General features: G+C 46.6%; 1 protein-coding gene across 1 annotated transcript; it reads right to left on the reverse strand.

The window, feature by feature from the left end:
- Window positions 1-2,900: 2,900 nt before the first annotated feature.
- Window positions 2,901-25,799, reverse strand: LOC121581186 (zinc finger protein 709). Its single transcript, XM_041896635.2, has 3 exons — window positions 25,722-25,799; window positions 23,397-23,988; window positions 2,901-5,097 (listed from the first exon to the last, which is right to left on the reverse strand). Exons 2-3 carry the CDS (start codon window positions 23,928-23,930, stop codon window positions 3,091-3,093), a joined length of 2,541 nt encoding a protein of 846 aa, XP_041752569.2. The 5' UTR covers window positions 23,931-23,988; window positions 25,722-25,799; the 3' UTR covers window positions 2,901-3,090.
- Between the last annotated feature and the right edge of the window lie 158 nt (window positions 25,800-25,957).

The following is a 25,957-nucleotide window of genomic DNA, read 5'->3' on the forward strand; positions in this document are numbered from 1 at the left end:
ACAGTCATGTGAGGACATTCCAGTTATCCCGTGAGACCTTTTGTGCCGAACCCGTTAATGTGTTTCAGATGCCAAGCTCATGGTCATGTTGCAGCAGTGTGTAGGAAGGAGATCCCGAGATGTGAGAAGTGAGAAGTGTGCAGGAGGGACAAAGGAATGTGAAGTATCGGTGGGAAAAAAACTGTGCATGTCAATTGTGGGGGTGCCAATGTTGCTGAAGATCAGAAGAGTCCAGAGCGAGAGAGACAGGTTGAGGTGGGCAGAATCAGAGTAGAACAAGTGTCTTATGCTGAGGCAGTGAAGAGAGCAGAGGATGATGGGTCAAGGGTGAGTAGTAGGTCTAGGCCAATACAGAGTGATACCAATTTGTGCTTCAGTAAGGTTGGCTTCTTCATAGCATTCATTGCCATGGTTACCAACTGTACCGCAGAAATGGAACATCAAATCACAGAAAATAGATGTTGTGGTGGCAGCTGCAGAGAAGTACTTGGGCGTACGAGGTTTTACTGCTGAAGAGATACGGGGTGTTGAAGGAAAGAGTCCCGTGTAGGATCAGGTAGGGAGGGTCAGAGTAGTTGAATGGGGTGGTGTATTTGATTAGACATTGTTTTTATGAAGTAGTGGTATGGTGTAGGGATAGTTGGTGGTGCATTTCAAAAAAAATTTGTACCACAAAATGTATCGTGATCGACCACACACTCCCGCAGTCGGTGGCAGCACGCACAAACAAATTGTGCGAATGACATGATAGGAAAGAAGAAGATGGCGGTATAAATAATTGAAAACAGGTGTTGGAAGCCTGTGTAGTAGTGATGGGTAAACAAAGCTTCCTGAAGCATTCAGGCTTTCCAGCCAATTGTGTCCAAAATACTGTAGGTTCACTACTCAGAGCTTCCTTATCCGTTCACACTGCACATTAAATGACATCTGCTGGTTGGCAATAAATAGCAATGGGTGATTATCAGATCGTTTTCTTTCTCTCCACTGATTTTATCAAAACTCCGCGGTGCAGCATTAAATCATTGGCTTTAATAGCCTACAATCAGTTGGATTACCAGGTTCGCATCTTACGTCATGCTTCCTTTTTTTACCTTCAAGTTTACTATTGTTCTAAAAGTGAATCTGGCATTATTTAGGATGCATAACACAGAAGCTTATACTATACTAAGTAAAACTAATTATTTTACAAACAGTGCAGAAAGTGTGGTTTCACATAAAACAATTTTCTAAATAGTCTGACTCCAACAGGATTCGACCTCATACCCTCAATGTTCCCTACTCCACCTGCTAAACTACCAGTCAGGTGAAATTACATGTACATAATCCTAACTATATTTATAAGTATGGTATCCAGTAGAGGTCGGTGTTTGAAAGCAGCTTAATCGAAGAAATCCCTTGAACCAAAGTGAAATCTGTAGGATCTCGCATTTTGCAACACAGTTTGAAAAAGCACATGAATCAAAGGAAGCTTCAGACGTCATTGATGATACCCGCTTTGGCACACTGCTTCCAAGTTAGTTGCCTAGCAGCACACTGCTTCCAAGTTCGTTGCCTAGCAGCACACTGCTTCCAAGTTAGTTGCCTAGCAATTTCGACGCATGCTTCGGAGCTCCAGTATCCAACCTAACATCTACTATGTAGGAAGTTGCCAAAGAGAAACAGTTTAAAAAAAATACCTTTGCTTAAATGGTTGTTATCAAACAATAAAACACACACATACATATGACAGCATGCAGATGCACACAAACATCAATGACATCACACCTGCCCAGACCCACCTGCTCCCTTCCCTCAAAGTTATTAGATGTGGCCTTACCCAGGCCTAACTTAATCTGTAGGTGCTACAAAGCAAAAATGTGTGTCATATGAAGCTTTACCGCTGGCTCTGTTAAATTAGTACTATTATTTATTTCAATTTTAAAAAAGGTATTAATTTCTTAATATTGAAAAATAAACATGAATTGAAAATATACCATTTTTGATTTGGCAGTTTTTAAAATATATATTGTTGAACATAATATACTCTATAGGCATATCAAAGTTCCAGTGTGGAATCTCTGCTAGTGTTAAAGTTATGGCCTATTTCATAAAGAGAAATTGGCATAGTAGGCAATGTAACCAATCACAGCACTCCTTTTACTTGTCATTGCACACCCTGCAAATCACCAGCAGAGGGCGACCATTTTGAATCAGTTTTCACATTTACTCTGAAGGTAATGCTTACAAATGGGATCATAAATCTAAAAGTAGCAGAGATCCCACTCTAGAACTTTGATATGCCCATTGAGTATATTGTGCTTAAAATATTAAAAAGTTAGTCTAAAAAAAATGGTATATTTTCAACATTCATGTTTATTTTTTCAATATTCAAACATTTATGTAAAAATTGTTTTTATTGAAATCAAAATACTACTCATTACAGATCAAGCGGTAAAGCTAGGTATGAAACAATTTTTTGCTTTCATGAGCCTACAGAGGAAACATGATGGAGTTTTAAAGGAGGCCTGGGTAAGGCCAAAATGTCATAAATAAAAGCATAGTTGATCAATTATTTCTCAATCATGCTATGATCCATTGTTGATCCCTTGTTGATGTCACTTGTTAAAGCCTTGAGACAATTGAGACATGGATTGTATGTATGTGTGGTATGTGTGCCATTCAGAAGGTGAATGGGCAAGACATAATATTTAAGTGCCTTTGAACAGGGTATGGTAGGTAGTAGGTGCCAGGCACACCGGTTTGTGTCAAGAACTGCAATGCTGCTGGGTTTTTCATGCTCAACAGTTTCCTGTGTGTATCAAGAATGGTCCACCACCCAAAGGACATCCAACCAACTTGACACAACTGGGAAGCATTGGAGTCAATATGGGCAAGCATCCCTGTGGAATGCTTTCGACACCTTGTAGACTCCAAGCCCCAACAAATTGAGGCTGTTCTAGGGCAAAATGGGGTGCAACTCAATATTAGGAAGGTGAAAATGTTTTGTACTATTCTATGGATTACATTTTGTGAAAATCCCCCAAATCATGGTATTTTTTGGTCTGGGTATCATGAGAAATCACGCTATAAGGGATTGGACAGGTGATAAAGTTACCATTGAGTCTGTGGTGGGTAGGGATAAGGTACATGCTGATTGTGTGGTAGATAGGGATTAGGGAGTCTTGGGACAGAGACAGGCTGAGTTAGCCTATGTGTCTCCTGATGTTTCTTCAGACTGCTCCACTGGGCAAAGGCTTTATCACACAGGTGGCACTGGAACGGTTTCTCTCCTGTGTGGGTCCGCCGGTGGTTTTTCAGGACATTCCCGTCACGAAACCTCCTCCCGCAGTCAGGGCATTGGTATGGCTTCTCTCCGGTGTGGATTCGCAGGTGTAGATTGCAGTGGCTCTTACTTGTGAATCTCTTGTCACAGTAAGTACAGCAGTAAGGTTTCTCACCCGCATGAATCCGGAGATGAAGTTTTAAACTCCCTGCCAGAGAGAAACACTTCCCACACTGAGGGCAAAGGTAAGGCCTCTCTCCAGTGTGTTTCCTCTGGTGGACTAGTAAGCTACCTTTAGTGGAGAAGGTCTTGTTGCACTGTAGGCAGTGGACTCTACTTTTGTGGGTCTTCTGCAGGTGACCCTTTAGAAGAGCCTTGGTAGAGAACTTCTCCCCGCAGTGGGGGCATGGAAGAGGGCCTTGGTGCATACGGACGGGACCCAGTGTCTCCCCCTTGTGGTTCTTCAGGTGGTGCTGCTTTAACGAGATTGTATGACGAAACTTAATCCCGCACACCAAGCAGTGGTAGGGTTTCTCTCCAGTGTGGGTTCTCATGTGTCTCTGTAAGAGTCCAGATTGAGTAAAATCCTTACCGCAATGAGGGCAGACGTATGGTTTCTCCCCAGTATGGATTCTCAGGTGTCTTTTAAGACTACCGGCCTCACTGAATCCCCTTCCACATTCAGAGCACACATGTGGGTTTTTCAGAGGATCATTTGGTGGATGTCGGTTTTGTATGTGTGATTCCAGTTTAGATGCACTTACGAAGCTCTTCATACAGTGAGCACAGCGGTGAGGGTGTTCTGTGTGAACCACTTCCCGGTGATGTTCAAGGCTTATTTTTTCACGAAAATTCTTACCACATTCCGAGCAGTGGTAAGGTTTCTCACCTGTGTGAGTTCTGATGTGTCTCCTTAAGTTTCCAGAATCATTGTAGTTCTTCCCACAATGATGGCAGACGTACGGTTTCTCCCCAGTATGAGTTCTCAGGTGTCTCTTAAGACTGCCAGCCTCACTGAATCGCTTTCCGCATGTAGAGCACACGTGTGGTTTCTCTCCAGTCAAGTTATCTCTGTATCTCTTCAGGTACTGTAAGTGTCGTTTTAGACTCCTTGCTGTGATAAAACACTTCCCACAGTGATCACAGATATGGGAGCCATCTCCTGAGAGGGGTTCCTTACGTTGTTTAGCATTAGGCGTGCTGCGAAGCTTCTCTCTTGTGTGTTTTCTCTGGTGTACTCTGCGTTCGCGTGACGTACTGAAGCTCATCCCACAGTCGTCAGAGCAGCAATGGTAAGGTTTCTCTCCTGTAAGGATGCTCTTCACAACAAACTTCTCTCCTGGGTGAGTTTTTCTCATGTGTCTCCTTAAGTTTCCAGAATCACTCCAAGCCTTCCCACAACGAGGGCAGACGTACGGTTTCTCCCCAGTATGAGTTCTCAGGTGTCTCTTAAGACTGCCAGCCTCACTGAATCCCTTTCCGCATGTAGAGCACACGTGTGGTTTCTCTCCAGTCAAGTTATCTCTGTATCTCTTCAGGTACTGTAAGTGTAGTTTTAGACTTCTTGCTGTGACAAAATTCTTCCCACAGTGATCACAGATATGGGAGCTAGGCCTGTCTCCTGAAAGGGTATTGTGTTGTTCAGCATTAGACGAGCTGTGGGGTTTCTCTCCTGTCTGTGTTGTCTTGTGTATTATATGGCCACTCTGCCCCGGTGTTTTCCTGCAGTCGTCCAGCCGCACAGACACCCTCTTCAGACCCAGCAGTAATGCATTACCGGGAGAGGCAGGACCTGGGGACTTCGGTAGGGCAGAGGGGGACGTGGGAAGCTTGTTCTGGAAATCATAAAACAGAGACAGAATAAATCAGGATGGGAAACACTCTCAAAAGTATTTCCTTGACTCCGCTCATTCTTGATTAAAAACATAGGAGGATAAAGTCCAAGAGGAGAAACCTTGAATCTACATTTATAGAAGGAGGATAACAATATGGCGCCGACAGACACGGTCGCCTTGTTTCTTGCTACTAGCCAACTTTTTTTTTGGGGGGTGTATTTCTGACATTATTTGCTCAGAACGTTTCTTGTATTATTACCTACAGCTGAAAATAACCTTTGACACTTGATCGGCAGTCACTCACCAGAAATTCGAGCAGAAATTCGACTTCCCTGACCTGGATCTTTTGTTTGAACTTCCCAAGGCAGCTCTATTCATCCCGGGGGGCTGTACCAAAACACTGACGCCAGAGAAGAGGAAGAAGAAGTGGGGTCCTAGTCCGACTCAGGAGGCGTTCATACCATCCACCGCTTCTGAGTATACTACTCGCTAACGTTCAGTCCCTGGACAATAAAGTAGACAAGCTCAGGGCGAGAATCTCCTTCCAAAAGAGACATCAGGGACTGTAACATACTCTGTTGTACGGAATCATGGCTCTCTCCGGATATATTGTCCCCGTCCATTCAGCCAGCGGGATTCTTCGACCATCACGTGGACAGGAAGAAAGCACTCTCAGGGAAAAAGAAAGGCGGAGGGATTTGTTTCAAGATTAACAACTCATGGTGTGATTGTGGAACAGGAACAGGAAGTCAAGTCCTTTTGTGCTCCCCATCTGGAATACCTCACCAAACGCCAGCCGCATTACCTCCCAAGAGACTTTTCTTCGGTCATCGTCACTGCCGTGTATATTCCCCCCAAGCCGACACCGCGACTATGTGTAAACTGGAAACCGCATATCCTGAGGCTGCATTTATTGTAGCTGGGGACTTCAATAAAGGAAATCTGAGAAAAATGCTACTGAAATTCTTATCAAAACATCTCCTGTACTACAGGCGCATCACGTACCCTGGATGATTGCTACTCTCCCTTCTGGGATGGCTACAAGGCCCTACACTGCCCTCCCTTCAGCAAATCAGATCACGCCTCCATTCTGCGCCTCCCCACCTATAGGAAGAAACTTAAACAGGAAGCTATCGTGGTAAGTACTGGTCAAGGTTGGCCTGACCAATCGGAATATATGCTTCAAGGCTGTTTTGATCACGCGGACTGGGAAATGTTCCGGGTCGCCTCAGAATAGTATCGACGTATACACTGACTCGGTGACTGGGTTCATCAGGAAGTGCATAGAGGATGTTGTTCCCACTGTGACGATTAGAACATATCCAAACCAAAAACCGTGGATAGATGGCAATATTCACGCAAAACTGAAAGCGCGAACCACCGCATTTAACTATGGCAAGGTGACTGGGAACATGGACATGTACAAACAGCTATGACCTTCGTAAGGCAATCAAACAGGCAAAACGACAGTACAGGGACAAAGTGAAGTCACAATTCAATGGCTCAGACACAAGATGTATGTGGCAGGGACTCCAGACAATCACAGACTATAAAGGGAAAGCCAGCCACGTCGCGGACACCGACGCCTCGCTCCCGGATAAGCTAAACACCTTCTCCCACTTCGAGGAAAATAGAGCCGCCGACGAGGCCCCCTCCGCTCACGAGGACTGTGTGCTCTCATTCTCCTTGGCCGACCTGAGTAAGTCATGTAAGCGTGTTAACCCTCACAAGGCTGCTGGCCCAGACGGCATCCCAAGCCGCGTCCTCAGAGCAGACCAGCTGGCTGGAGTGTTTACGGACATATTCAATCTCTCCATATCCCAGTCTGTTGTCCCCACTTGCTTCAAGATGTCCACCATTGTTCCTGTACCCAAGAAAACGAAGGTCACTGAACTAAATAACTATCGCCCTGTTACGGATACAGGTATCCTGTTTCTTTTTGTGTTTTTCCTCTCCTTCTGCCCTAATCACAGGTGTCCTGTATGTTCCTGATTGGTGGTCGTTGGGGGTGTCTGCTGATTGCTGAGGTGGACCAATCAGTGGACATTCCTCTGCATTGCACCACCTGTTTCTGGTTTTTCAATCACACATCCTATTGTTTAAAAGCCGGTCAGTTGTGTTTGTTGTTAGAGACTATTTCTGTATGTGAGTATGGATACTGTGGTGACTTGAGACTATTCTCCGTATGTGAGTATGGATACTGTGGTGTTTTGTGTACTCACTCATTTGCTGGTTACTCTGTTTGGTAACGTTGTTGTGTGTTTCTGGGAATTTAAGCAAGTTGCCCTTGGGCATACATTACCCGTAGGAAGAAAACTGTCTAAAAACACTAGTTAGACCTGAGCGGACCACCCACTGTATTTTTGTATGATTAGCAGTAGCTTAGCGGTTCTTGAGGCAGGCAAGATCAGTTTAGGGGTGTTTTACACTATTGTTTCATTTCTTGGGTCCTGCTCAGCCCTTTTTCCCCCAACCTTTACCGTGTGTTCAAAAATAAACCTTTTATGTTTGACGGTAGTTTTTGTTCTCACTGTTTCATGTCACGATTCTAATTTGCATGAATTATGTTACGGGTCTCTTGTCCATCCACCCTAGACGTTTAAAGCCACGGGGTTCGTAACACGCCCCGAAGCACTCACTTTGTCACGAACAGAAGAGGACCCAAGAGCGCAAGTTCAAATTCAGAGTTCTTTATTCAAGGTTACAGGCGGGAAGAGGAGTCCCAGGGGTGTCAGGGTCTTTCAGGGTCCTCCTGTGGGTACCTGTGCTCGGGGGTCACCAAATGTCCGGGGGTGTCCAGTCCAAGTGCTTAGTGTGTGTGTTCCCCAGTGATGGAGGCGTATCGGGCTGAGGGTGGTGAAACGTCTGGGCACGCTCATCTGGTGGTCGGAGACCTGGGGGAACACACACACACAACAGCAATATGAATGGCAGGCAGAAGTACAGATCAGGGCTGGGCAAATATCGTGGTGAGAGACAGAAGGCAGAAACGAGTTACCGGAGGGGCTGAAGATCGGAGAGTAGTCGAGGTCCAGAAGGCAGGTTGGGATAGACGGGGCAGTAGAACAAGGAGGCAGTCAAGAAAGGATCGGTATCACAAACAGGAGTCAGAGCGCAGACAGGCAGGTTACTGGTCCGGGTTTGAAGACGATCTGACAGGGCTTGGCTGAAAAACAGGGCTTGATATACTGGGAGAGGTAGTGGGGAAATGCAGTTCAGCTGGCAGAGTAATTAGAACAGAGTGAGGCAAGGTGAGGATGGTGAGTGGGAAATGCAGTGCAGCTGGCCAGGTAACAAGAGCAGAGCAGGGCAGGTGGAGCTAGTTAGGCTGAGTAGAGAGAGGGAGGTGAGCAGAGTGGAAGATAATTGAATGCAATTAATGTTGCTACCAGGGAGAGAGAGTGCTCATGACAGGACCCCCCTCCAAGGGACGGCCCCAGAAGTCCCAAGAACAACATCATGCCGGGAGGGTGGAGGGGAGCAGGCGGCGGGTCAGAACTCCTCCGAAGCGGTCCGAGTGAATCTCCTCATCCTCAGAAGGAGCTGGAGGGTCACGGTCGGGAGACAGGACAGGCACTGAGACAGGAGCAAGGCGGGCCGGACGGCTAGGAACCCCTCTTGGACGGCCCCTACGGATTGCAGGCTGATCAGGATGTAGTCGGTGGAAGTCAGTGATAAGGGTCCGGTCCACTATCCTCCTGGCCGGGATCCAGGTCCTCTCCTCTGGACCATATCCCTCCCAATCAACGAGGTACTGGAGACCCCTACCCCCTTCGCCTAGAGCGGAGCAGCCGCCGGACGGTGAAGACAGGACCGCCATCTACGAGGCGCGGAGGAGGTGGCGCCGGAGCTGCAGGGACCAGGGGACTTTCATGGACCGGCTTGACCTTGGAGACGTGGAAGGTGGGGTGGACCCGCATGGAAGCGGGCAACTGAAGTCGGACCGCCGTTGGACTGATGACTTTCTGCACAGGAAAAGGACCAATGAAGCGAGGGGCCAGCTTTCGTGATACAACCCGCAGCGGCAGATCCCGGGCAGACAGCCAGACCTTCTGACCAACCCGGTAAGTAGGTGCTGGGGTCCTCCGTCGGTTGGCACCGACGGCGTAGCTGGTTCCAGACTTCAGGAGCACAGTGCGAGCCTGGGCCCAAGTGCGGCGGCAGCGGCGGGCATACGCAAGAGCAGACGGACAGGTGGCATCCGCCTCCTGGCTGGCAAACAGTGGAGGTTGATACCCGTAGACACACTGAAAGGGGGAGAGCCCGGTGGAGGAACTGGTGAGTGAATTATGGGCATATTCCACCCAGAGCAGGTGTTGAGCCCAGGCCCGGGGGATTTTGGGAAGCCACACACCTCAGTGCCTTCTCCAGCTCCTGGTTCATGCGTTCAGTCTGGCCGTTTGACTGCGGGTGGAATCCAGACGATAGGCTGGCGGTGGCCCCAAGGCGATGACAGAACTCCTTCCAAAAGGTTGCTGAGAATTGCGGGCCCCGGTCTGACACTATATCCTGGGGTAGGCCATGGATACGAAACACATGTTCCAGGACCACCTGGGAGGTCTCTTTAGCAGAGGGTAGTTTGGGAAGGGGCACGAAGTGGGTCATCTTACTAAAGCGGTCAACAATGGTAAGGATGACTGTGTGTCCGTCAGAGGGCGGAAGGCCCGTAACAAAGTCCAGTGAAACGTGGGACCAGGGCCTCTTGGGTATGAGTAGGGGTTGCAGCAACCCAGCAGGAGGCTGGTTGGGAGTCTTGTTTCGGTTACAAGTGGGACAAGCTCGGATGAATTCTCGGACATCCCGTCTCATCCCCCGCCACCAGAACCGCTGGCGGACCAGATGAAGGGTGCGAGTGATGCCGGGATGACAGGCCAGACGGGATTCGTGCCCCCACTGAATCACAGGTGACCTGAGATTTGCTGGAACAAACAGACGGTTGGGGGGCGCTGGTGCTTGGACCTGGCTGGTCCCGAAGAGCCTCCATGACCTGCTTCTCGATCTCCCAGGTGAGGGCCGCTACGACCAAGTGGCTGGGAAGAATGGGAGCTGTCATGGCGGTGGTCTCGTCCTTCTGAAACATCCGGGAAAGAGCATCAGGTTTGATGTTGCGAGATCCCGGGCGGTAGAGCGTGAAAGTGAAGCGCGTAAAGAACAGAGACCACCGCTGTTGACGGGAGTTCAGCCTCCTGGCTGTTTGGATATACTCCAGGTTCTTGTGGTCTGTCCACACTACGAATGGTTCCTTTGACCCCTCTAACCAGTGCCGCCATTCTTCAAGGGCGAGCTTGACAGCCAACAGCTCGCGGTTCCCAATGTCGTAGTTGCATTCGGCAGGGGTTAGCCGACGGGAGTAGAAGGCACAGGGGTGCATCTTGCCATCCTCAGCTGCTCTTTGAGAAAGCACTGCACCCACTCCCACGTCCGAAGCATCTACCTCCACCACAAACTGCCTTGCTGCATCTGGCATCTGGAGGATGGGAGCAGAAGTGAAACATGTCTTGAGGATATTGAAGGCCTTATCAGCAGCTGATGTCCATTGGTACGGTTGTTTAGTGCTGGTTAGCGCCGTGAGGGGTGCAGCCACTGTGCTATAGTTTCTGATGAATCTCCTATAAAAGTTGGCAAAGCCCAGGAACTGTTGCAACTTCTTCCGAGACTCAGGAACTGGCCAGGAAGTGACAGCCGACACCTTCGTGAGATCCATCTGAATGCTGCCCTCGGTCACCACATACCCCAGGAATGAAACGGTCTTGGCATGGAACTCGCACTTCTCTGCCTTCACGAAAAGAGAGTTCTCCAGCAGGCGGCGCAGGACCAACCGGACGTGGATGCGTGTGTTCTGACAGAGTCTTTGAGAATATTAAAATATCGTCCAAGGTACACAAATACGAACGTATTTAGCATGTCCCTGAGGATATCATTCACTAGGGCTTGAAAAACTGCTGGGGCATTGGTGAGGCCGAAGGGCATGACGAGATATTCATAGTGGCCGGTTGGTGTGTTGAACGCTGTCTTCCATTCGTCTCCCTCCCTCATCCGCACCAGATGGTAGGCATTGCGAAGGTCCAGCTTAGTGAATACAGTGGCTCCCCTGCAGCAGTTCGAAGGCAGACGAAAGTAAGGGCAGTGGGTAGCGATTCTTAACCGTGATGTCGTTCAGACCCCGGTAATCTATGCATGGACGAAGAGAACCGTCCTTCTTGCCGACAAAGAAGAATCCCGGCTCCTGCGAGGAAGACGACGGTCTAATTATCCCGGAGGCAAGAGAGTCATTAATGTAGTCCTCCATGGCCTTTCTTTCCGGGGCTGACAGTGAATACAGACGACCCTTGGGAGGTGCTGTGCCAGGCAGGAGATCAATCGCGCAGTCATAGGGTCTGTGTGGGGGTAGAGATGTCGCCTTGGATTTGTTGAACACCTCTTTCAGGCTGTGGTAACAGGCCGGAACATTGGATATGTCGGAGGTAGCGCTAGATCCTTCCCGGTGAACGGGCAGGGTGGCCCCCTTAAACAGGTCTGGTGACAACTCCTTCCCCACTCACGGACTGTTCCTGTCTCCCAGTCGATGTGGGGGTTGTGCTGACGGAGCCACGGGTATCCAAGAATGAGTGGTTGGCCAGGTGAGTGTAGGAGGTGAAACTGGATGGACTCCTGGTGGTTTCCTGACAGCAGGATTGTCACAGGGGGCGGAGATATGAGTGACAGTGCCAAGATGATGCCCATCCAGGGCTCGTGCAGGAATGGGTTGTGTCAGTTGATGATGGTTCACGCCCAGTTGCTGTGCAAGCTCAGGGTCCATGATGTTTGCTTCGGCTCCGGAATCCACAAGGGCGGCCAATGTATGAGTCTTGTCAGAAAGCTGAAGGCGGAGATGAAGCAGGGTCTTTCGGATGGAGGGAGACTGAAGGCTTGTTGAGCTCACCCGGATCTCCCCTACACCTGGTGAGCTGCGGCTTTTGCCGGACAAGTAGCGACACGGTGATTCTCGCCACCACAGTAGAGGCAAAGGTTGGAGCTTAGACGGCGCCGACGCTCCTCGGGAGTCAGAGAGAGGCACGGCCAATCTCCATGGGCTCAGGCTGATTGAGTTGGCTATGGGACTTGACAGGCAGGGGCTGGACAGAAGCGGTATCGACCCGAGTACGGATGGCAGGTTGACTGAGACGGCCCCTTCTCCCTCCTCCGGGTCTGCATACGGCGGTCAATGCGAACGGCAAGGTCAATGGCGGCATCAAGCGTTGAGGGCGGGTCATGGGAAACAAGCTCGTCCTTGATATAGTCCGCCAGGCTATGGAGGAAGGCTTGCACCAGTGCCTCTGGGTTAAACGAGCTTTGACTGGCCAGGGTACGAAAGTCAATGGAGAAGTCTGCCACTGTCCGATTGCCCTGACGGATGGTGAGCAGAGCTTGTGACGCTTCGGCTGTTGGCGAGCCTAGGTCAAAGACCTTTAACATCTCCTCTCAAAGGCACTGAAGGAGGCACAGGCTGGGGTTTGCCGGTCGAATTCCGCCGTTCCCCACAACCGAGCTCGACCGGTGAGATGTGTGATGACATACCCCACCTTGGCTCCCTCTGTTGAGAAAGTCCTGGGCTGTAGTGCAAACTGGATTCGGCAGCTGCTCAAGAATGGTCTTACTTGCTTCTGGTTGCCATCAAAAGCGTTCGGGTTCCCAATCCTTGGTTCAGGAGCGTGGGGATCTGGTGGCAGCACTGCCGGGCCTGCAGCATTGGGACCTCCAGCGGAGGGATGAAGGAGTATCGGTGGTACAGGAACAAAAGGACCAGGGGGGGTGCAGGTGGAGTAGCCGGGCCTGAGAGTAGTTGCAGGGCTTGGGCTAGCTGTTGTTGCTGCAGTTGGAACTGTTGTTGCTGCTGGTTGAATAGCTGGAGAAGGGAAGCGATGTCGCCAGCCATCCGATTTATGTCTCCCTCAGAGCGTTCCAGTCGCTGTAGGGCAGTCCTCTCTGGCTCTTCCTCCATCGTGGTCAGGGAGTGCGCTGGGTCCATGATGGTCAGATCGTTCTGTCCCGAACAGAAGAGGACCCAAGAGCGCAAGTTCAAATTCAGAGTTCTTTATTCAAGGTTACAGGCGGGAAGAGGAGTCCCAGGGGTGTCAGGGTCTTTCAGGGTCCTCCTGTGGGTACCTGTGCTCCGGGGTCACCAAATGTCCGGGGGTGTCCAGTCCAAGTGCTTAGTGTGTGTGTTCCCCAGTGATGGAGCGGCGTATCGGGCTGAGGTGGTGAAACGTCTGGGCACGCTCATCTGGTGGTCGGAGACCTGGGGGAACACACACACAACAGCAATATGAATGGCAGGCAGAAGTACAGATCAGGGCTGGGCAAATATCGTGGTGAGAGACAGAAGGCAGAAACGAGTTACCGGAGGGGCTGAAGATCGGAGAGTAGTCGAGGTCCAGAAGGCAGGTTGGGATAGACGGGGCAGTAGAACAAGGAGGCAGTCAAGAAAGGATCGGTATCACAAACAGGAGTCAGAGCGCAGACAGGCAGGTTACTGGTCCGGGTTTGAAGACGATCTGACAGGGCTTGGCTGAAAAACAGGGGCTTGATATACTGGGAGAGGTAGTGGGGAAATGCAGTTCAGCTGGCAGAGTAATTAGAACAGAGTGAGGCAAGGTGAGGATGGTGAGTGGGAAATGCAGTGCAGCTGGCCAGGTAACAAGAGCAGAGCAGGGCAGGTGGAGCTAGTTAGGCTGAGTAGAGAGAGGGAGGTGAGCAGAGTGGAAGATAATTGAATGCAATTAATGTTGCTACCAGGGAGAGAGAGTGCTCATGACACACTTCTGTTATCATCAAGTGCTTTGAGAGGCTAGTCAAGGATCATATCACCTCCACCTTACACGACAACCTAGATCCACTACAATTCGCATACCGCCCAACAGATCCACGGACACTGCCCTATCCCACATGGACAAGATAAATACCTATGTAATAATGCTGTTCATCGACTACAGCTCAGCCTTCAACACCCTAGTGCCCTCCAAGCTCATCACTAAGCTCAGGGCCCTGGTTCTGAACTCCTCTCTGTGCAACTGGACTTCTTGACGGGCCGATCCCAAGTGGGTAGGCAACAACACCTCCACCACGCTGATCCTCAACACTGGGGCCCCACAAGGGTGTGTGCTCAGCCCCCTCCTGTACTACCTGTTCACCCATGACTGCGCGGCCACGCACGTCTCCAACACCATCATTAAGTTTTCTGACGACACAGCAGTGGTAGGCCTGATTACAAACAATGACGAGACAGCCTACAGGGAGGAGGTGAGAGCCCTGGCGGAGTGGTGCCAGGAAAATAACCTCTCCCTAAACAAAACAAAGGAGCTGATCGTAGACTACAGGACACAGAGAGCACACGACGGGGCCGCAGTGTAGAGGAGGGACCCACACATCTAGAAGGGACAGACTGTCAAATTCTCATTCTTCCACCTCCGCAACATTGCCAAAGTCAGGTCCTCCCTCTCCCGTCCTGCCGCTGAAACCCTCATACATGCGTTCATCTCCTCCCGTCTTGGCTACTGCAACTCACTACTCTTACGGCATCAATTCAAGCTCCCTCTGTAAGCTCCAAATGGTTAAACACTCTGCAGCCCGACTCACCCACACTAAGTTGTGGCAGCACATCACCCCATTCCTCCGTGAACTCCACTGTCTCCCAACGCATTGATTACAAGATTCTCCTTCTGACCAACAAAGCCCGTCACCACCTTGCCTCCCCTTACCTCTCAGACCTTCTTCTCCCCTACCAACCCACAGGCGCACTCCGTTCCACCACAGCAGACCACCTTGTAATCCCCAGGTCCGAGCTCCAGAGCTTCGGCGACAGGGTCTTCTCCAGGGTTGCTCCTAGGCTCTGGAACTCCCACAGGGCCTTCTCCAGGGTTGCTCCTGGGCTCTGGAACTGCCTCAGGGCCTTCTCCAGGGATGCTCCTGGGCTCTGGAACTCCCTCAGGGCCTTCTCCAGGGTTGCTCCTGGGCTCTGGAACTCCCTCAGGGCCTTCTCCAGGGTTGCTCCTGGGCTCTGGAACTCCCTCAGGGCCTTCTCCAGGGTTGCTCCTGGGCTCTGGAACTCCCACAGGGCCTTCTCCAGGGTTGCTCCTGGGCTCTGGAACTCCCACAGGGCCTTCTCCAGGGTTGCTCCTGGGCTCTGGAACTCCCACAGGGCCTTCTCCAGGGTTGCTCCTGGGCTCTGGAACTCCCTCCAGCCATTCGTGACTCGGGAGTCCATCACTATCTTTCAGTCACTCCTGAAGCCCCGCCTCTTTGACAATACCTACCCATAATTAGGCTATAATCATTTTGGCTTTTTAATTGAATTTACTTAAGGAAAGCTTCCCCGAGCCTTATTGACGCGCCGCTTATGAGCCTATGTCAATATACTATCCCCCATAGTAGAAAAGTTGACCTATTCTAATGGTCAGCTTGTCGAGAAAGAAATAGCCCAAACTGACTCTGGGACAGTTGTGGGACGATAGATCCCAAATTCATACAACCAGTAGGCCTAGTCTACATAAAACATTTTAAAAAAGCAATTAAATCTGATGCAACAGATTGTAACGTTTAGCTTAAAATGTTGATAAACTATTATTTCATAACATTGTTTAGCGCAGCAATGCGCACAAGGCAGTAGGCTACGCATGAATGTGCATTTGGCTACTAAACAATTAAAGACAGTTAAAAAAAACAATAGAACATGAGAGAAATAGGCTACTGGTTTCAATGGCATATGGAAGTCTTTCTAAGATAATTGCCTCCACGGATATGGTTGGATTTAGCCTAGGCTCGCCTACTTTGAAGGTAAAACATGCCTCATAATATGTACAAAAACGTTCAGGTTTCAAACAATTAAGTAGCTATACGTTGTTCAAAATGCATAGTACTGCCTCCAGCTCATTGTAAAGTGGTGTGTGACGCGCGGATGAAGCCTGCCCTTCCATTGCCTATGCATTTGAATGGCGAATGGGAAGTGTGCATCAATTACCAGTTGAGAAAAAATATATATATAATAATAATTAAATCGTGGCCCAAAAACTTTTAACACACGATTGCATTTAGAATTGTTGCGCAATGATTGGGCTTATAAAATCAGTGTGACAGATTTTCCGCTCTGTATGCTGTGTGCGTGTGATAAATAGGATACATAACGAATATACACAAGCACCAATTTAATTCCACTAAATTACCCTATAGACCGATAAGCATGACCGGTCAAATGTATTTCCATCAACTGGTATTTCAACCAATGAAAAGCATTATTTATTTATTTCGCAATAAATGTTTCTTTTTTTCCTCCCCGACAGTTATCAGCTTAAAAATAAAATAAGTAAAAACGGCCAAAAGCCGGCTATGACCGGCTAACGGAAACCCTGATTATTTAGATAGAAAGACAGAGATAGAGCACGCAGCATATTAGACGTCACCGCAGTCTTCCCACATACTGGAGTATAGCTGCGGGGCTTTACACCACTGGCAAGTCTCTTCACTGACATTTTCAACCTCTCCCTGACCGAGTCTGTAATACCTACATGTTTCAAGCAGACCACCATAGTCCCTGTGCCCAAGGAAGTGAAGGTAACCTGACCTAAATGTTTACCGCCCCACAGCACTCACGTCGGTAGCCATGAAGTGCTTTGAAAGGCTGGTCATGGCTCACATCAACAGCATCATCCCGGATACCCTAGACCCACTCCAATTCGCATACCGCCCCAACAGATCCACAGATGATGCAATCTCTATTGCGCTCCACACTGCCCTTTCCCACCTGGACAAAAGGAACACCTATGTGAGAATGCTGTTCATTGTCTACAGCTCAGCGTTCAACACCATAGTGCCCACAAAGCTCATAACTAAGGTGAGGACCCTGGGACGAAACACCTCCCTTTGTAACTGGATCCTGGACTTCCTGACGGGCCGCCCCCAGGTGGTAAGGGTAGGCAACAACACATCTGCCACGTTGATCCTCAACACTGGGGCCCCTCAGGGGTGAGTGCTTAGTCCCCTCCTGTACTCCCAGTTCACCCACGACTGCATGGCCAAACAACTCCAACACCATCATTAAGTTTGCTGACAACACAACAGTGGTAGGCATGATCACCGACAACGATGGGACAGCCTATAGGGAGGAGGTCAGAGACCTGGCAGGGTGGTGCCAGGACAACAACCTCTCCCTCAATGTGAGCAAGACATAGGAGCTGATCGTGGACTACAGGAAAAGGCGGGCCGAACAGGCCCCCATTAACATCGACGGGGCTATAGTGGAGCGGGTCGAGAATTAAGTTCCTTGGTGTCCACATCACCAACGAACTATCATGGTCCAAACACACCAAGACAATCGTGAAGAGGGCACGACAACACCTTTCCCCCACAGGAGACTGAAAAGGCATGGGTCCCCAGATCCTCACAAAGTTATACAGCTGCACCATCGAGAGCATCCTGACCGGTTGGCATCACCGCCTGGTATGGCAACTGCTCGGCATCTGACCGTAAGGCGCTACAGAGGGTAGTGTGTACGGCCCAGTACATCACTGCTTCCTGCCATCCAGGACCTATATACTAGGCGGTGTCAGAGGAAAGCCCCAAAAATTGTCAAAGACTCCAGTCACCCAAGTCATAGACTGTTCTCTCTGCTACCACAACGCAAGCGGTACTGGAACGCCAAGTCTAGGACCAAAAGTCTCCTTAACAGCTTCTATTCCCAAGCCATAAGACTGCTGAACAATTAATCAAATGGCCACCCGGACTATTTACATTTACTGACCCCCCCATTTGTTTTTACACTGCTGCTACCCGCTGTCTATTATCTATGTATAGTCACTTTACCCCTACCTACATGTACAAATTACCTCGACTAACCTGTACCCCCCACATTGACTCGGTACCGGTACCCCCTGTATATAGCCTCGTTATTGTTATTTTATTGTGTTATTTTTTACTTTAGTTTATTTGGTAAATATTTTCTTAACTCTTTCTTGAACTGCATTGTTGGTTAAGGGCTTGTAAGTAAGCATTTCACGGTAATGTCTACACATGTAGTATTCGGCGCATGTGACAAATAAAGTTTGATTTGATTTGATATATAAGTTTCCGTTAGCCAGATAGGTAACTAGATCTACACACAGTGCCTTCAGAAAGGATTCATACCCCTTGACTTATTCCACATTTTGTTTTACAGGATGAATTCAAAATGGATTCAATATGTTTTCACCCATCTACACACTATACCCCATAATAACAAAATGAAAACATGTTTTTAGAAATGTGTTCAAATTTATTGAAAGATGAAATACAGAAACGTTTCATTTGCATAAATACTCACACTTTGTAGAAGCGCCTTTGGCGGCGATTACAGCTGTGAGCAGTGCTTAACTTGTAAATCGGGAGGTCCTGGAACACAGTGCGCTCGGGGAGGGGGGGGGGTCAAACACAACGTAGCAGCCAAGTAGCCTACTATCTATGGTGGTGAAACGGACAGCACTCTCCAAGATGCTGATTAATTCAAAGCATTTTAGACGTCACTGCAGTTTGGCCACGTACTTGAGTATAGCTGCGGGTCTTACAAGTCAGAATTTCTTATAGCCTAATTTTCTAGACATCAATGTACAGCAAAAAATTTTGACATCACTGCAGAATACCTGCCATACGCACACATACTCAGCTATGGGGCTTACAAGAAATCAATGTAGCAGTAGAACAAATATCGGAATATAACTTCAAATAAAATAAATAAATGTAGGCTACAGCAGAACACACATATGAGAATATATAGGCCTCCTGCCTGTGTGATAATATGAAGCACATATTCAGATTAAACTTGTTCTGTGCTGTGAAGGTAAAGGATATTTTTTTTTTCCTACCTTAGTTTTCAAAACCCCCCAGAATGACTCTCCCCAAGGTCAAGTCCATTTAACTCCTGAGAGTCTACTTCTTGCTCCAAAGTGGCTTTAGCTCTAAGGCTGTTCTGAAGACTCTGGCTGTAGGGTCCATTTTTCTATTATAACTTTGTTGTTACTGCTGCCACCAAAGCTGGTTCAGGCATGTTCAAAAACTTTTTTTTGAGGGCTCCGAGCACTTCGTCGGTGGATGCACTCAAGATCAGTTACATACCCCACTGGCCCTCCCCATAACCTCTATGTACAAATAAGAGAGCAGGTCTGGAATCAGTGTGGCATGATAGGATGATTACACAGAAGGATCACCGGGGGGGATAATGAGGAGGCAACTTGATTTAATGATGATAAGTTTAATTAGAATGTTTACAATGCGAACAGTGAAACAATTAATAAATCATGCTGCGAGAGGTACCGGATCTGGTCAAATAGGTGCCGGAAAACAACAGTAAAATCTGAGAGGTGCGATCCGGCTCAAATTAAGCACTGGCTGTTAGTCTTTTTTGGGTAAGTCAAAGAACTTTGCACACCTGGATTGTACAATATTTGCCCATTATTATTTTTACAATAATTCAAGCTCTGTCAAGTTGATTGTTGATCATTGCAAGACATCACAGGAGGTTGGTGACACCTTAATTTGGGAGAACGGGCTCGTGGTAATGGCTGGAGCGGAATCAGTGGAATGGTATCAAATACAAACACATGGTTTCCAGGTGTATGATGCCATTCCATTCACTCCATTCCAGCCATTATTATGAGCCGTCCTCCCTTCAGCAGCCTCCACTGCTAGACAGACATTTTCAGGCCACTCAGGAACATTCAATGTTGTTAGCAACTCGTGTAGATTTGGCCTTGTGTTTTAGGTTATTGTCCTGCTGAAAGGTGAATTAGTCTCCCAGTGTCTGTTGGAAAGCAGACTGAACCAGGTTTTCCTCTAGGATTTTGCCTGTGCTTAGCTCTATTCCGTTTATTTTTATCCTAAAAAAAAAAATCCCTAGTCCTTGCCGATGACAAGCATACCCATAACATGATGCAGCCACCACCATGCTTGAAAATGTGAAGAGTGGTAATTAGTGATGTGTTGGATTTGCCCCAAACATAACACTTTGTGTTCAGGACAAAAACTACATTTCTTCGCACTATTACTTAAACACCTTGTTGTAAGATATAGACGTGGGTAACCAGGATATAGACGTGGGTAACCAGGATATAGACGTGGGTAACCAGGATATAGACGTGGGTAACCAGGATATAGACGTGGGTAACTAGGATATAGACATGGATGTTTTGGAATATTTGTATTCTGTACAGGCTTCCTTCTTTTCACTCTGTCATTTAGATGAGTATTGTGGAGTAACTACAATGTTGTTGATCCATCCTCAGTTACATTTACATTTTAGTCATTTAGCAGATGCGCTTATCCAGAGCGACTTACAGTTAGTGAGTGCATACATAAAAATAAAAAAAATTATCATACTGGCCCCCCGTGGGAAACGAACCCACAACCCTGGTGTTGCAAGCGCCATGCTCTACCAACTGAGCTACACTGTATCCATTCCAATTTACCCTTAACACTTCTCCCCGTTTGTTGTTCTATTTTTTTCAGCTCTGGTGTTTTAGAAGACTGATGGAATCTTTACATTATTAATAACAAATAAATTGCAATATTGTCACTTTATTCGATATTCTGTTAGACAGGATTGATGGTTGACTTAATGACATGCCAAATATTGATACTGTATACCACCATACAGTCCATACATACAGTGTTCTCCTATCACAGCCATTAGACTCTGGAACTGTTTTAAAGTCCCCATTGTCCTCATGGTGAAATCCCTGAGCGGTTTCCTTCCTCTTCTGCAACCGAGTTAGGAAGGACGTGTGTATCTTTGTAGTGACTGGATGTATTGATACACTATCCAAAGTGTAATTAATAACTTCCCCATGCTCAAAGGGATATTCAATGTCTGCTTTTTTTATTTTTTTTTACTCATCTACCAATAGGTGCCCGTCTCTGCGAGGCATTGGAAAACCTACCTGGTCTTTGTGGTTCAATCTGTGTTTGAAATTCACTGCTCGACTGAAGGACCTTATAGATAATTGTATGTGTGGTCTACAGAGATGAGGTAGTCATTCAAAAATCATGTTAAACACTATTCTTGAAAACAGAATGAGTCCATGTAACTTGTGATTTGTTAAGCACATTTTTACTGCTGAACTTATTTAGGCTTGCCATAAAAAAAATGGTTTGAATACGTATTGACTCAAGACATTTCAGCTTTGTCTCAAGGCTTAAAAATCCTTCTTTAACCTGTCTCCTCCCCTTCATCTACACTGACTGAAGTGGATTTAACAAGTGATCATAGCTTTCACCTGGATTCACCTGGTCAGTCTGTCATGGAAAGAGCAGGTGTTCTTAATGTGTTGTATACTCAGTGTATGAGTGTATGTATGTACAGTACCAGTCAAAAGTTTGGACACACCTACTCATTCCAGGGTTTTTCTTAATTTTTACTATTTTCTACAGAATAATAGTGAAGACATCAGAACTATGAATTAACACATATGGAATCATGTAGTAACCAAAAATAAGTTAAACAAATCAAAATATATGTTATATTTGAGATTCTTCAAAGTAGCCACCCTTTGCCTTTGACAGCTTTGCACACGCTTGGCATTCTCTCAACCAGCTTCATGAGGTAGTCACCTGGAATGCATTTCAATTAACAGGTGTGCCTTCTTAAAAGTTAATTTGTGGAATTTCTTTCCTTCTTAATGCGTTTGAGCCAATCAGTTGTGTCGTGACAAGGTAGGGGGGTATACAGAAGATAGCCCTATTTGGTAAAAGACCAAGTCCATATTATGCAAGAACAGCTCAAATAAGCAAAGAGAAACGACAGTCCATCATTACTTTAAGACATGAAGGTCAGTCAATACGGAACATTTGAAGAACTTTTAAAGTTCCTTCAAGTGCAGTCGCAAAAACCATCAAGCGCTATGATGAAACTGGCTCTCATGAGGACCAACACAGGAAAGGAAGACCCAGAGTTACCTCTGCTGCAGAGGATACGTTCATTAGAGTTAACTGCACCTCAGATTGCAGCCCAAATAAATGTTCAAGTAACAGACACATCTTAACATCAACTGTTCAGAGGAGACTGTGTGAATCAGGCCTTCATGGTCAAATTGCTGCAAAGAAACCACTACTAAAGGTCACCAAAAAGAAGAAGAGACTTGCTTGGGCCAAGAAACACGAGCAATGGACATTAGACCGGTGGAAATGTGTCCTTTGGTCTGATGAGTCCAAATTGGAGATTTTTGGTTCAAACCGCCGTGTCTTTGTGAGATGCAGAGTAGATGAACGGATGATCTCCGCATGTGTGGTTCCCACCGTGAAGCATGGAGGAGGTGTGACAGCGTCTGTGATTTATTTAGAATTCAAGGCACACTTAACCAGCATGGCTACCACAGCATTCTGCAGCGATACGCCATCCCATCTGGTTTGCGCTTAGTGGGACTATAATTTGTTTTTCAACAGGACAATGACCCAACACACCTCCAGGCTGTGTAAGGTCTATTTGACAAAGAAGGAGAGCTGCATCACCCGACCTCAATCCAATTGAGATGGTTTGGGATGAGTTGGACCGCAAAGTGAAGGAAAAGCAGCCAACAAGTGCTCAGCATATGTGGGAACTCCTTCAAGACAGTTGGAAAAGCATTCCAGGTGAAGCTGGTTGAGAGAATACCAAGAGTGCGCAAAGCTGTCATCAAGGCAAAGGGTGGCTACTTTGAAGAATATAACATATATTTGGATTTGTTTAACACTTTTTTGGTTACTACATGATTCCATATGTATTATTTCATAGTTGTGATGTATTCACTATCATTCTACAATGTAGAAAATAGTAAAAATTAAGAAAAACCCTTGAATGAGTAGGTGTCCAAACTTTTGACTGGTACTGTATGTATGTACAGTCCTCTTTAGCTCAGCTGGTAGAGCACGGCGCTTGTAACGCCAAGGTAGTGGGTTCGATCCTCGGGACCACCCATACACAAAAAAAATTATGCACGCATGACTGTAAGTCGCTTTGGATAAAAGCGTCTGCTAAATGGCATATTATTATTATTATTATTATTATGTATGTATTATATATTCCTGCCTCTGACATTGCGCATTCTGATATTTCTTAATTTATTTCTTTTTTATTATGTGTGTATTGTTGTGTATTGTTTTTAGATATTACTGTTGGAACAATAAGTATTTCGCTGCACCTGCGATAACATCTGCAAATTTGTATATGCCACCAACAAACTGATTTGAGGTCAAGGAATCAAGGATGAGATTTATCAAGGAAATACTGAGAGACACACTTTATGACTGGAAAAAGAAATACTCACGCCTCTCACACTCCGCTCTTGTGTGTGCCTCTCTGGATTCAACTCCACCCCCAGCCCATCGCTAGCCAACCAATCCTTGTCCTCCACGTCCCATTCTTCGTCGCAGTCTGCAGCATCATCATCATCGGATCGGCTGGAACTCAAGTGCTCCACCTTCAGTCCATTGCTAGGCAACCAATCGCTGTCCTCCTCTTCGCATTCTTCGTCACAGTCTACAGCATCATCATCATCGGACTGGCTGGGACTCATTGGTGCACCCCTAGCATCCTCCAGTATCCTCCTGATGTCCTCTTTCAGTTGGACTAACCAAGACATTCCCTGCTCCTCTGATTTCATTGAATCTGTATTGTCCCACATTTCCTCCATGATTTTACGCCTTAATAAGCGATGATTCATCCCTTTAATTTCAGATCCATCTTTGCCATCTTGTCTATGACGTTCACACAGGTAACGTAAATTGTCCACGGTTAAAGTAAATAAACTCTGTTCGATTTCATCAATCAACGTTTCCTTCTCTGAACTGAGTGGATTCATATTGTCCTGCTTGCGTAGCAACAACAACAATGCAGTCAATGGCAGGACTTTAGAGTACCTGTAAAAAAAGATGTATATGTCAAAACACTTGCATCTGTAATTTCATGTCATTATTAGCTGATATTTAAAGGGATAGTTCATGATTTTGGCAATGATTTGATATAATTCCCTAGAATTAGATGAACTTGTGGATACCATTTTTATGTCTCTGTGTCCAGTATGAAGGAAGTTAGAGGTAGTTTTGCGAGCCAATGCTAACTAGTGTTAGCGCAATGATGACATCTACAGCATGTTAGCTGTTTCCATAGACTTCCAAACTGTTCCTGTAGACTTCCAGTCATTCTTATGATCGAAATCATAACAATTCCTCTAACTCCTTTATCTACAAAGGACCTACTCAATCTCTAGACCAGATTTGATTAATTTGATCCAAGGCACTCACTAACCTAGTTTATGGAATCAAAGGGTTTATACTCATTAGCTGTGATAACCCTTGATATTAGGCAGCTCTATAGCATAGCAGATTTTTCCACCAACCTTTTTGGGCATACTTTCTTTGTTCTCTATTAGGAGAGGCACCGTTGTCGTATAAACGTAAGTGTACAGTTGCAGGGGGAATGTTTGAATTTAGAAAATTATTTGTTATTAAATTAAATCAATGTTTTGCTCCATGGAATAATCCAACAATTTAAACGTCGCCATCTTGTCTATTTCTCCTCTCTCATTGATTGGAGTCAGGTGAGTGTAGGCTTGATTGGTGGACACCCACCTGGCTCGTCAATGAATCCACCAATCAAGCGTCACTTTGAATGGCACTCACCTCGCTCGATCAATGAGAGAGGAGAAATAGACAAGATGGCAGTGTACACATTGTTGGATTACTTAATGGAGCAAAACATGTATTTAATAACGGAGCAGTTTATATATTCAATCGTTCCCCCTGCAACTGGACACATAAGTGTAAGACAATGGTGCCTCTCCTCATCGAGAACGAAGAAAGTATCGCCAAGAAAAGGTTGGTGGACAAATCTCCTGCTATGGCTATGCAGCTGCCTGAGATCTATTTATTGTGGTAGGGTTATTTTCTGTCGCCAGCCACCAGAACTATGCACAACTCAGGCAGTCCAATACAGACTCCCGATGTTGTGTCCCAAAGCTACACTTTACCATGCACTTTGTTTGAACTTTATCAATCAAATCGTCTAATCTACCACAGTGATAGCCTACTGTCAAGAAATGACATTGACAACTCGTAATATAATTCCGAAACACAATCCAGTTGATAAATGTATAATGTTGCATTCATGCATTACTATACCGTAGTTTACCTTATCAACACTAAATGGACACTAACTATACATGTCACAATTCCAGACATAATGCACAAATAGTATTTTCTGGCAATTTAACCGCTAATTTTACCAGCATTGCTCCGCATAGATGCGAGAAAAATACAATCTGACGCTCGCAGCCCGTCTTCTCTCATTAAGCATTATATTTCCAGCGTGAGCACGCTCGTTCACGTGCTTAAAGAAATACTTAGCGTATGATTTGGCCTTTTTAAAGGTCTATATAAACCGTTCTGACATAGCTAAACCAACTAACGTTTGAAGTTAACGTTAACTAGTTAACGACATATCAGCTAGCGATCCATGTGGACCTAGCTACAAAGCGATTATAATTTGTCTAGATGCGCATTTATGATCTACCTGGTTGTTTTTAATCAACTTTAATCATATCGTCTGTGTGATTTGTATTTACTTTTTCCCTCCGATTTGTTCTCATGTTTACCTTTCGACTAAAGATGGTTTAGATACAGTCTTGCGTTCAACTCTTGTCTGTTTTGACCACTGTTTTGCTGGCAGCAGCTTGATACCGTCATTTCCGGTATGGCAAGAAGGAAGCCTTCTTTTTTTAGGTTTATTGCTAGACTTTAATGTGTATTGCCGCCACCTACTGTACAGGGTAGTGAACGATATGAAAAAAATCTATTGGAGAGGGGTTGGAGGAAACGATATCATACGCTA

The sequence above is a fragment of the Coregonus clupeaformis genome, chromosome 1 (genome assembly GCF_020615455.1).
Source record: "Coregonus clupeaformis isolate EN_2021a chromosome 1, ASM2061545v1, whole genome shotgun sequence".
In the NCBI taxonomy this organism is placed as follows: domain Eukaryota; kingdom Metazoa; phylum Chordata; class Actinopteri; order Salmoniformes; family Salmonidae; genus Coregonus; species Coregonus clupeaformis.

What these genes read in the sequence shown, in the direction of transcription:
- LOC121581186 (XM_041896635.2), bottom strand. Translation starts at nt 23,930, where the DNA reads ATGAATCCACTCAGTTCAGAGAAGGAAACGTTGATTGATGAAATCGAA. An exon ending in AAGAGCGGAGTGTGAGAGGC is followed by an intron (nt 5,098 to 23,396) that starts GTGAGTATTTCT and finishes TATGATTTCCAG; the next exon opens with AACAAGCTTCCCACGTCCCC.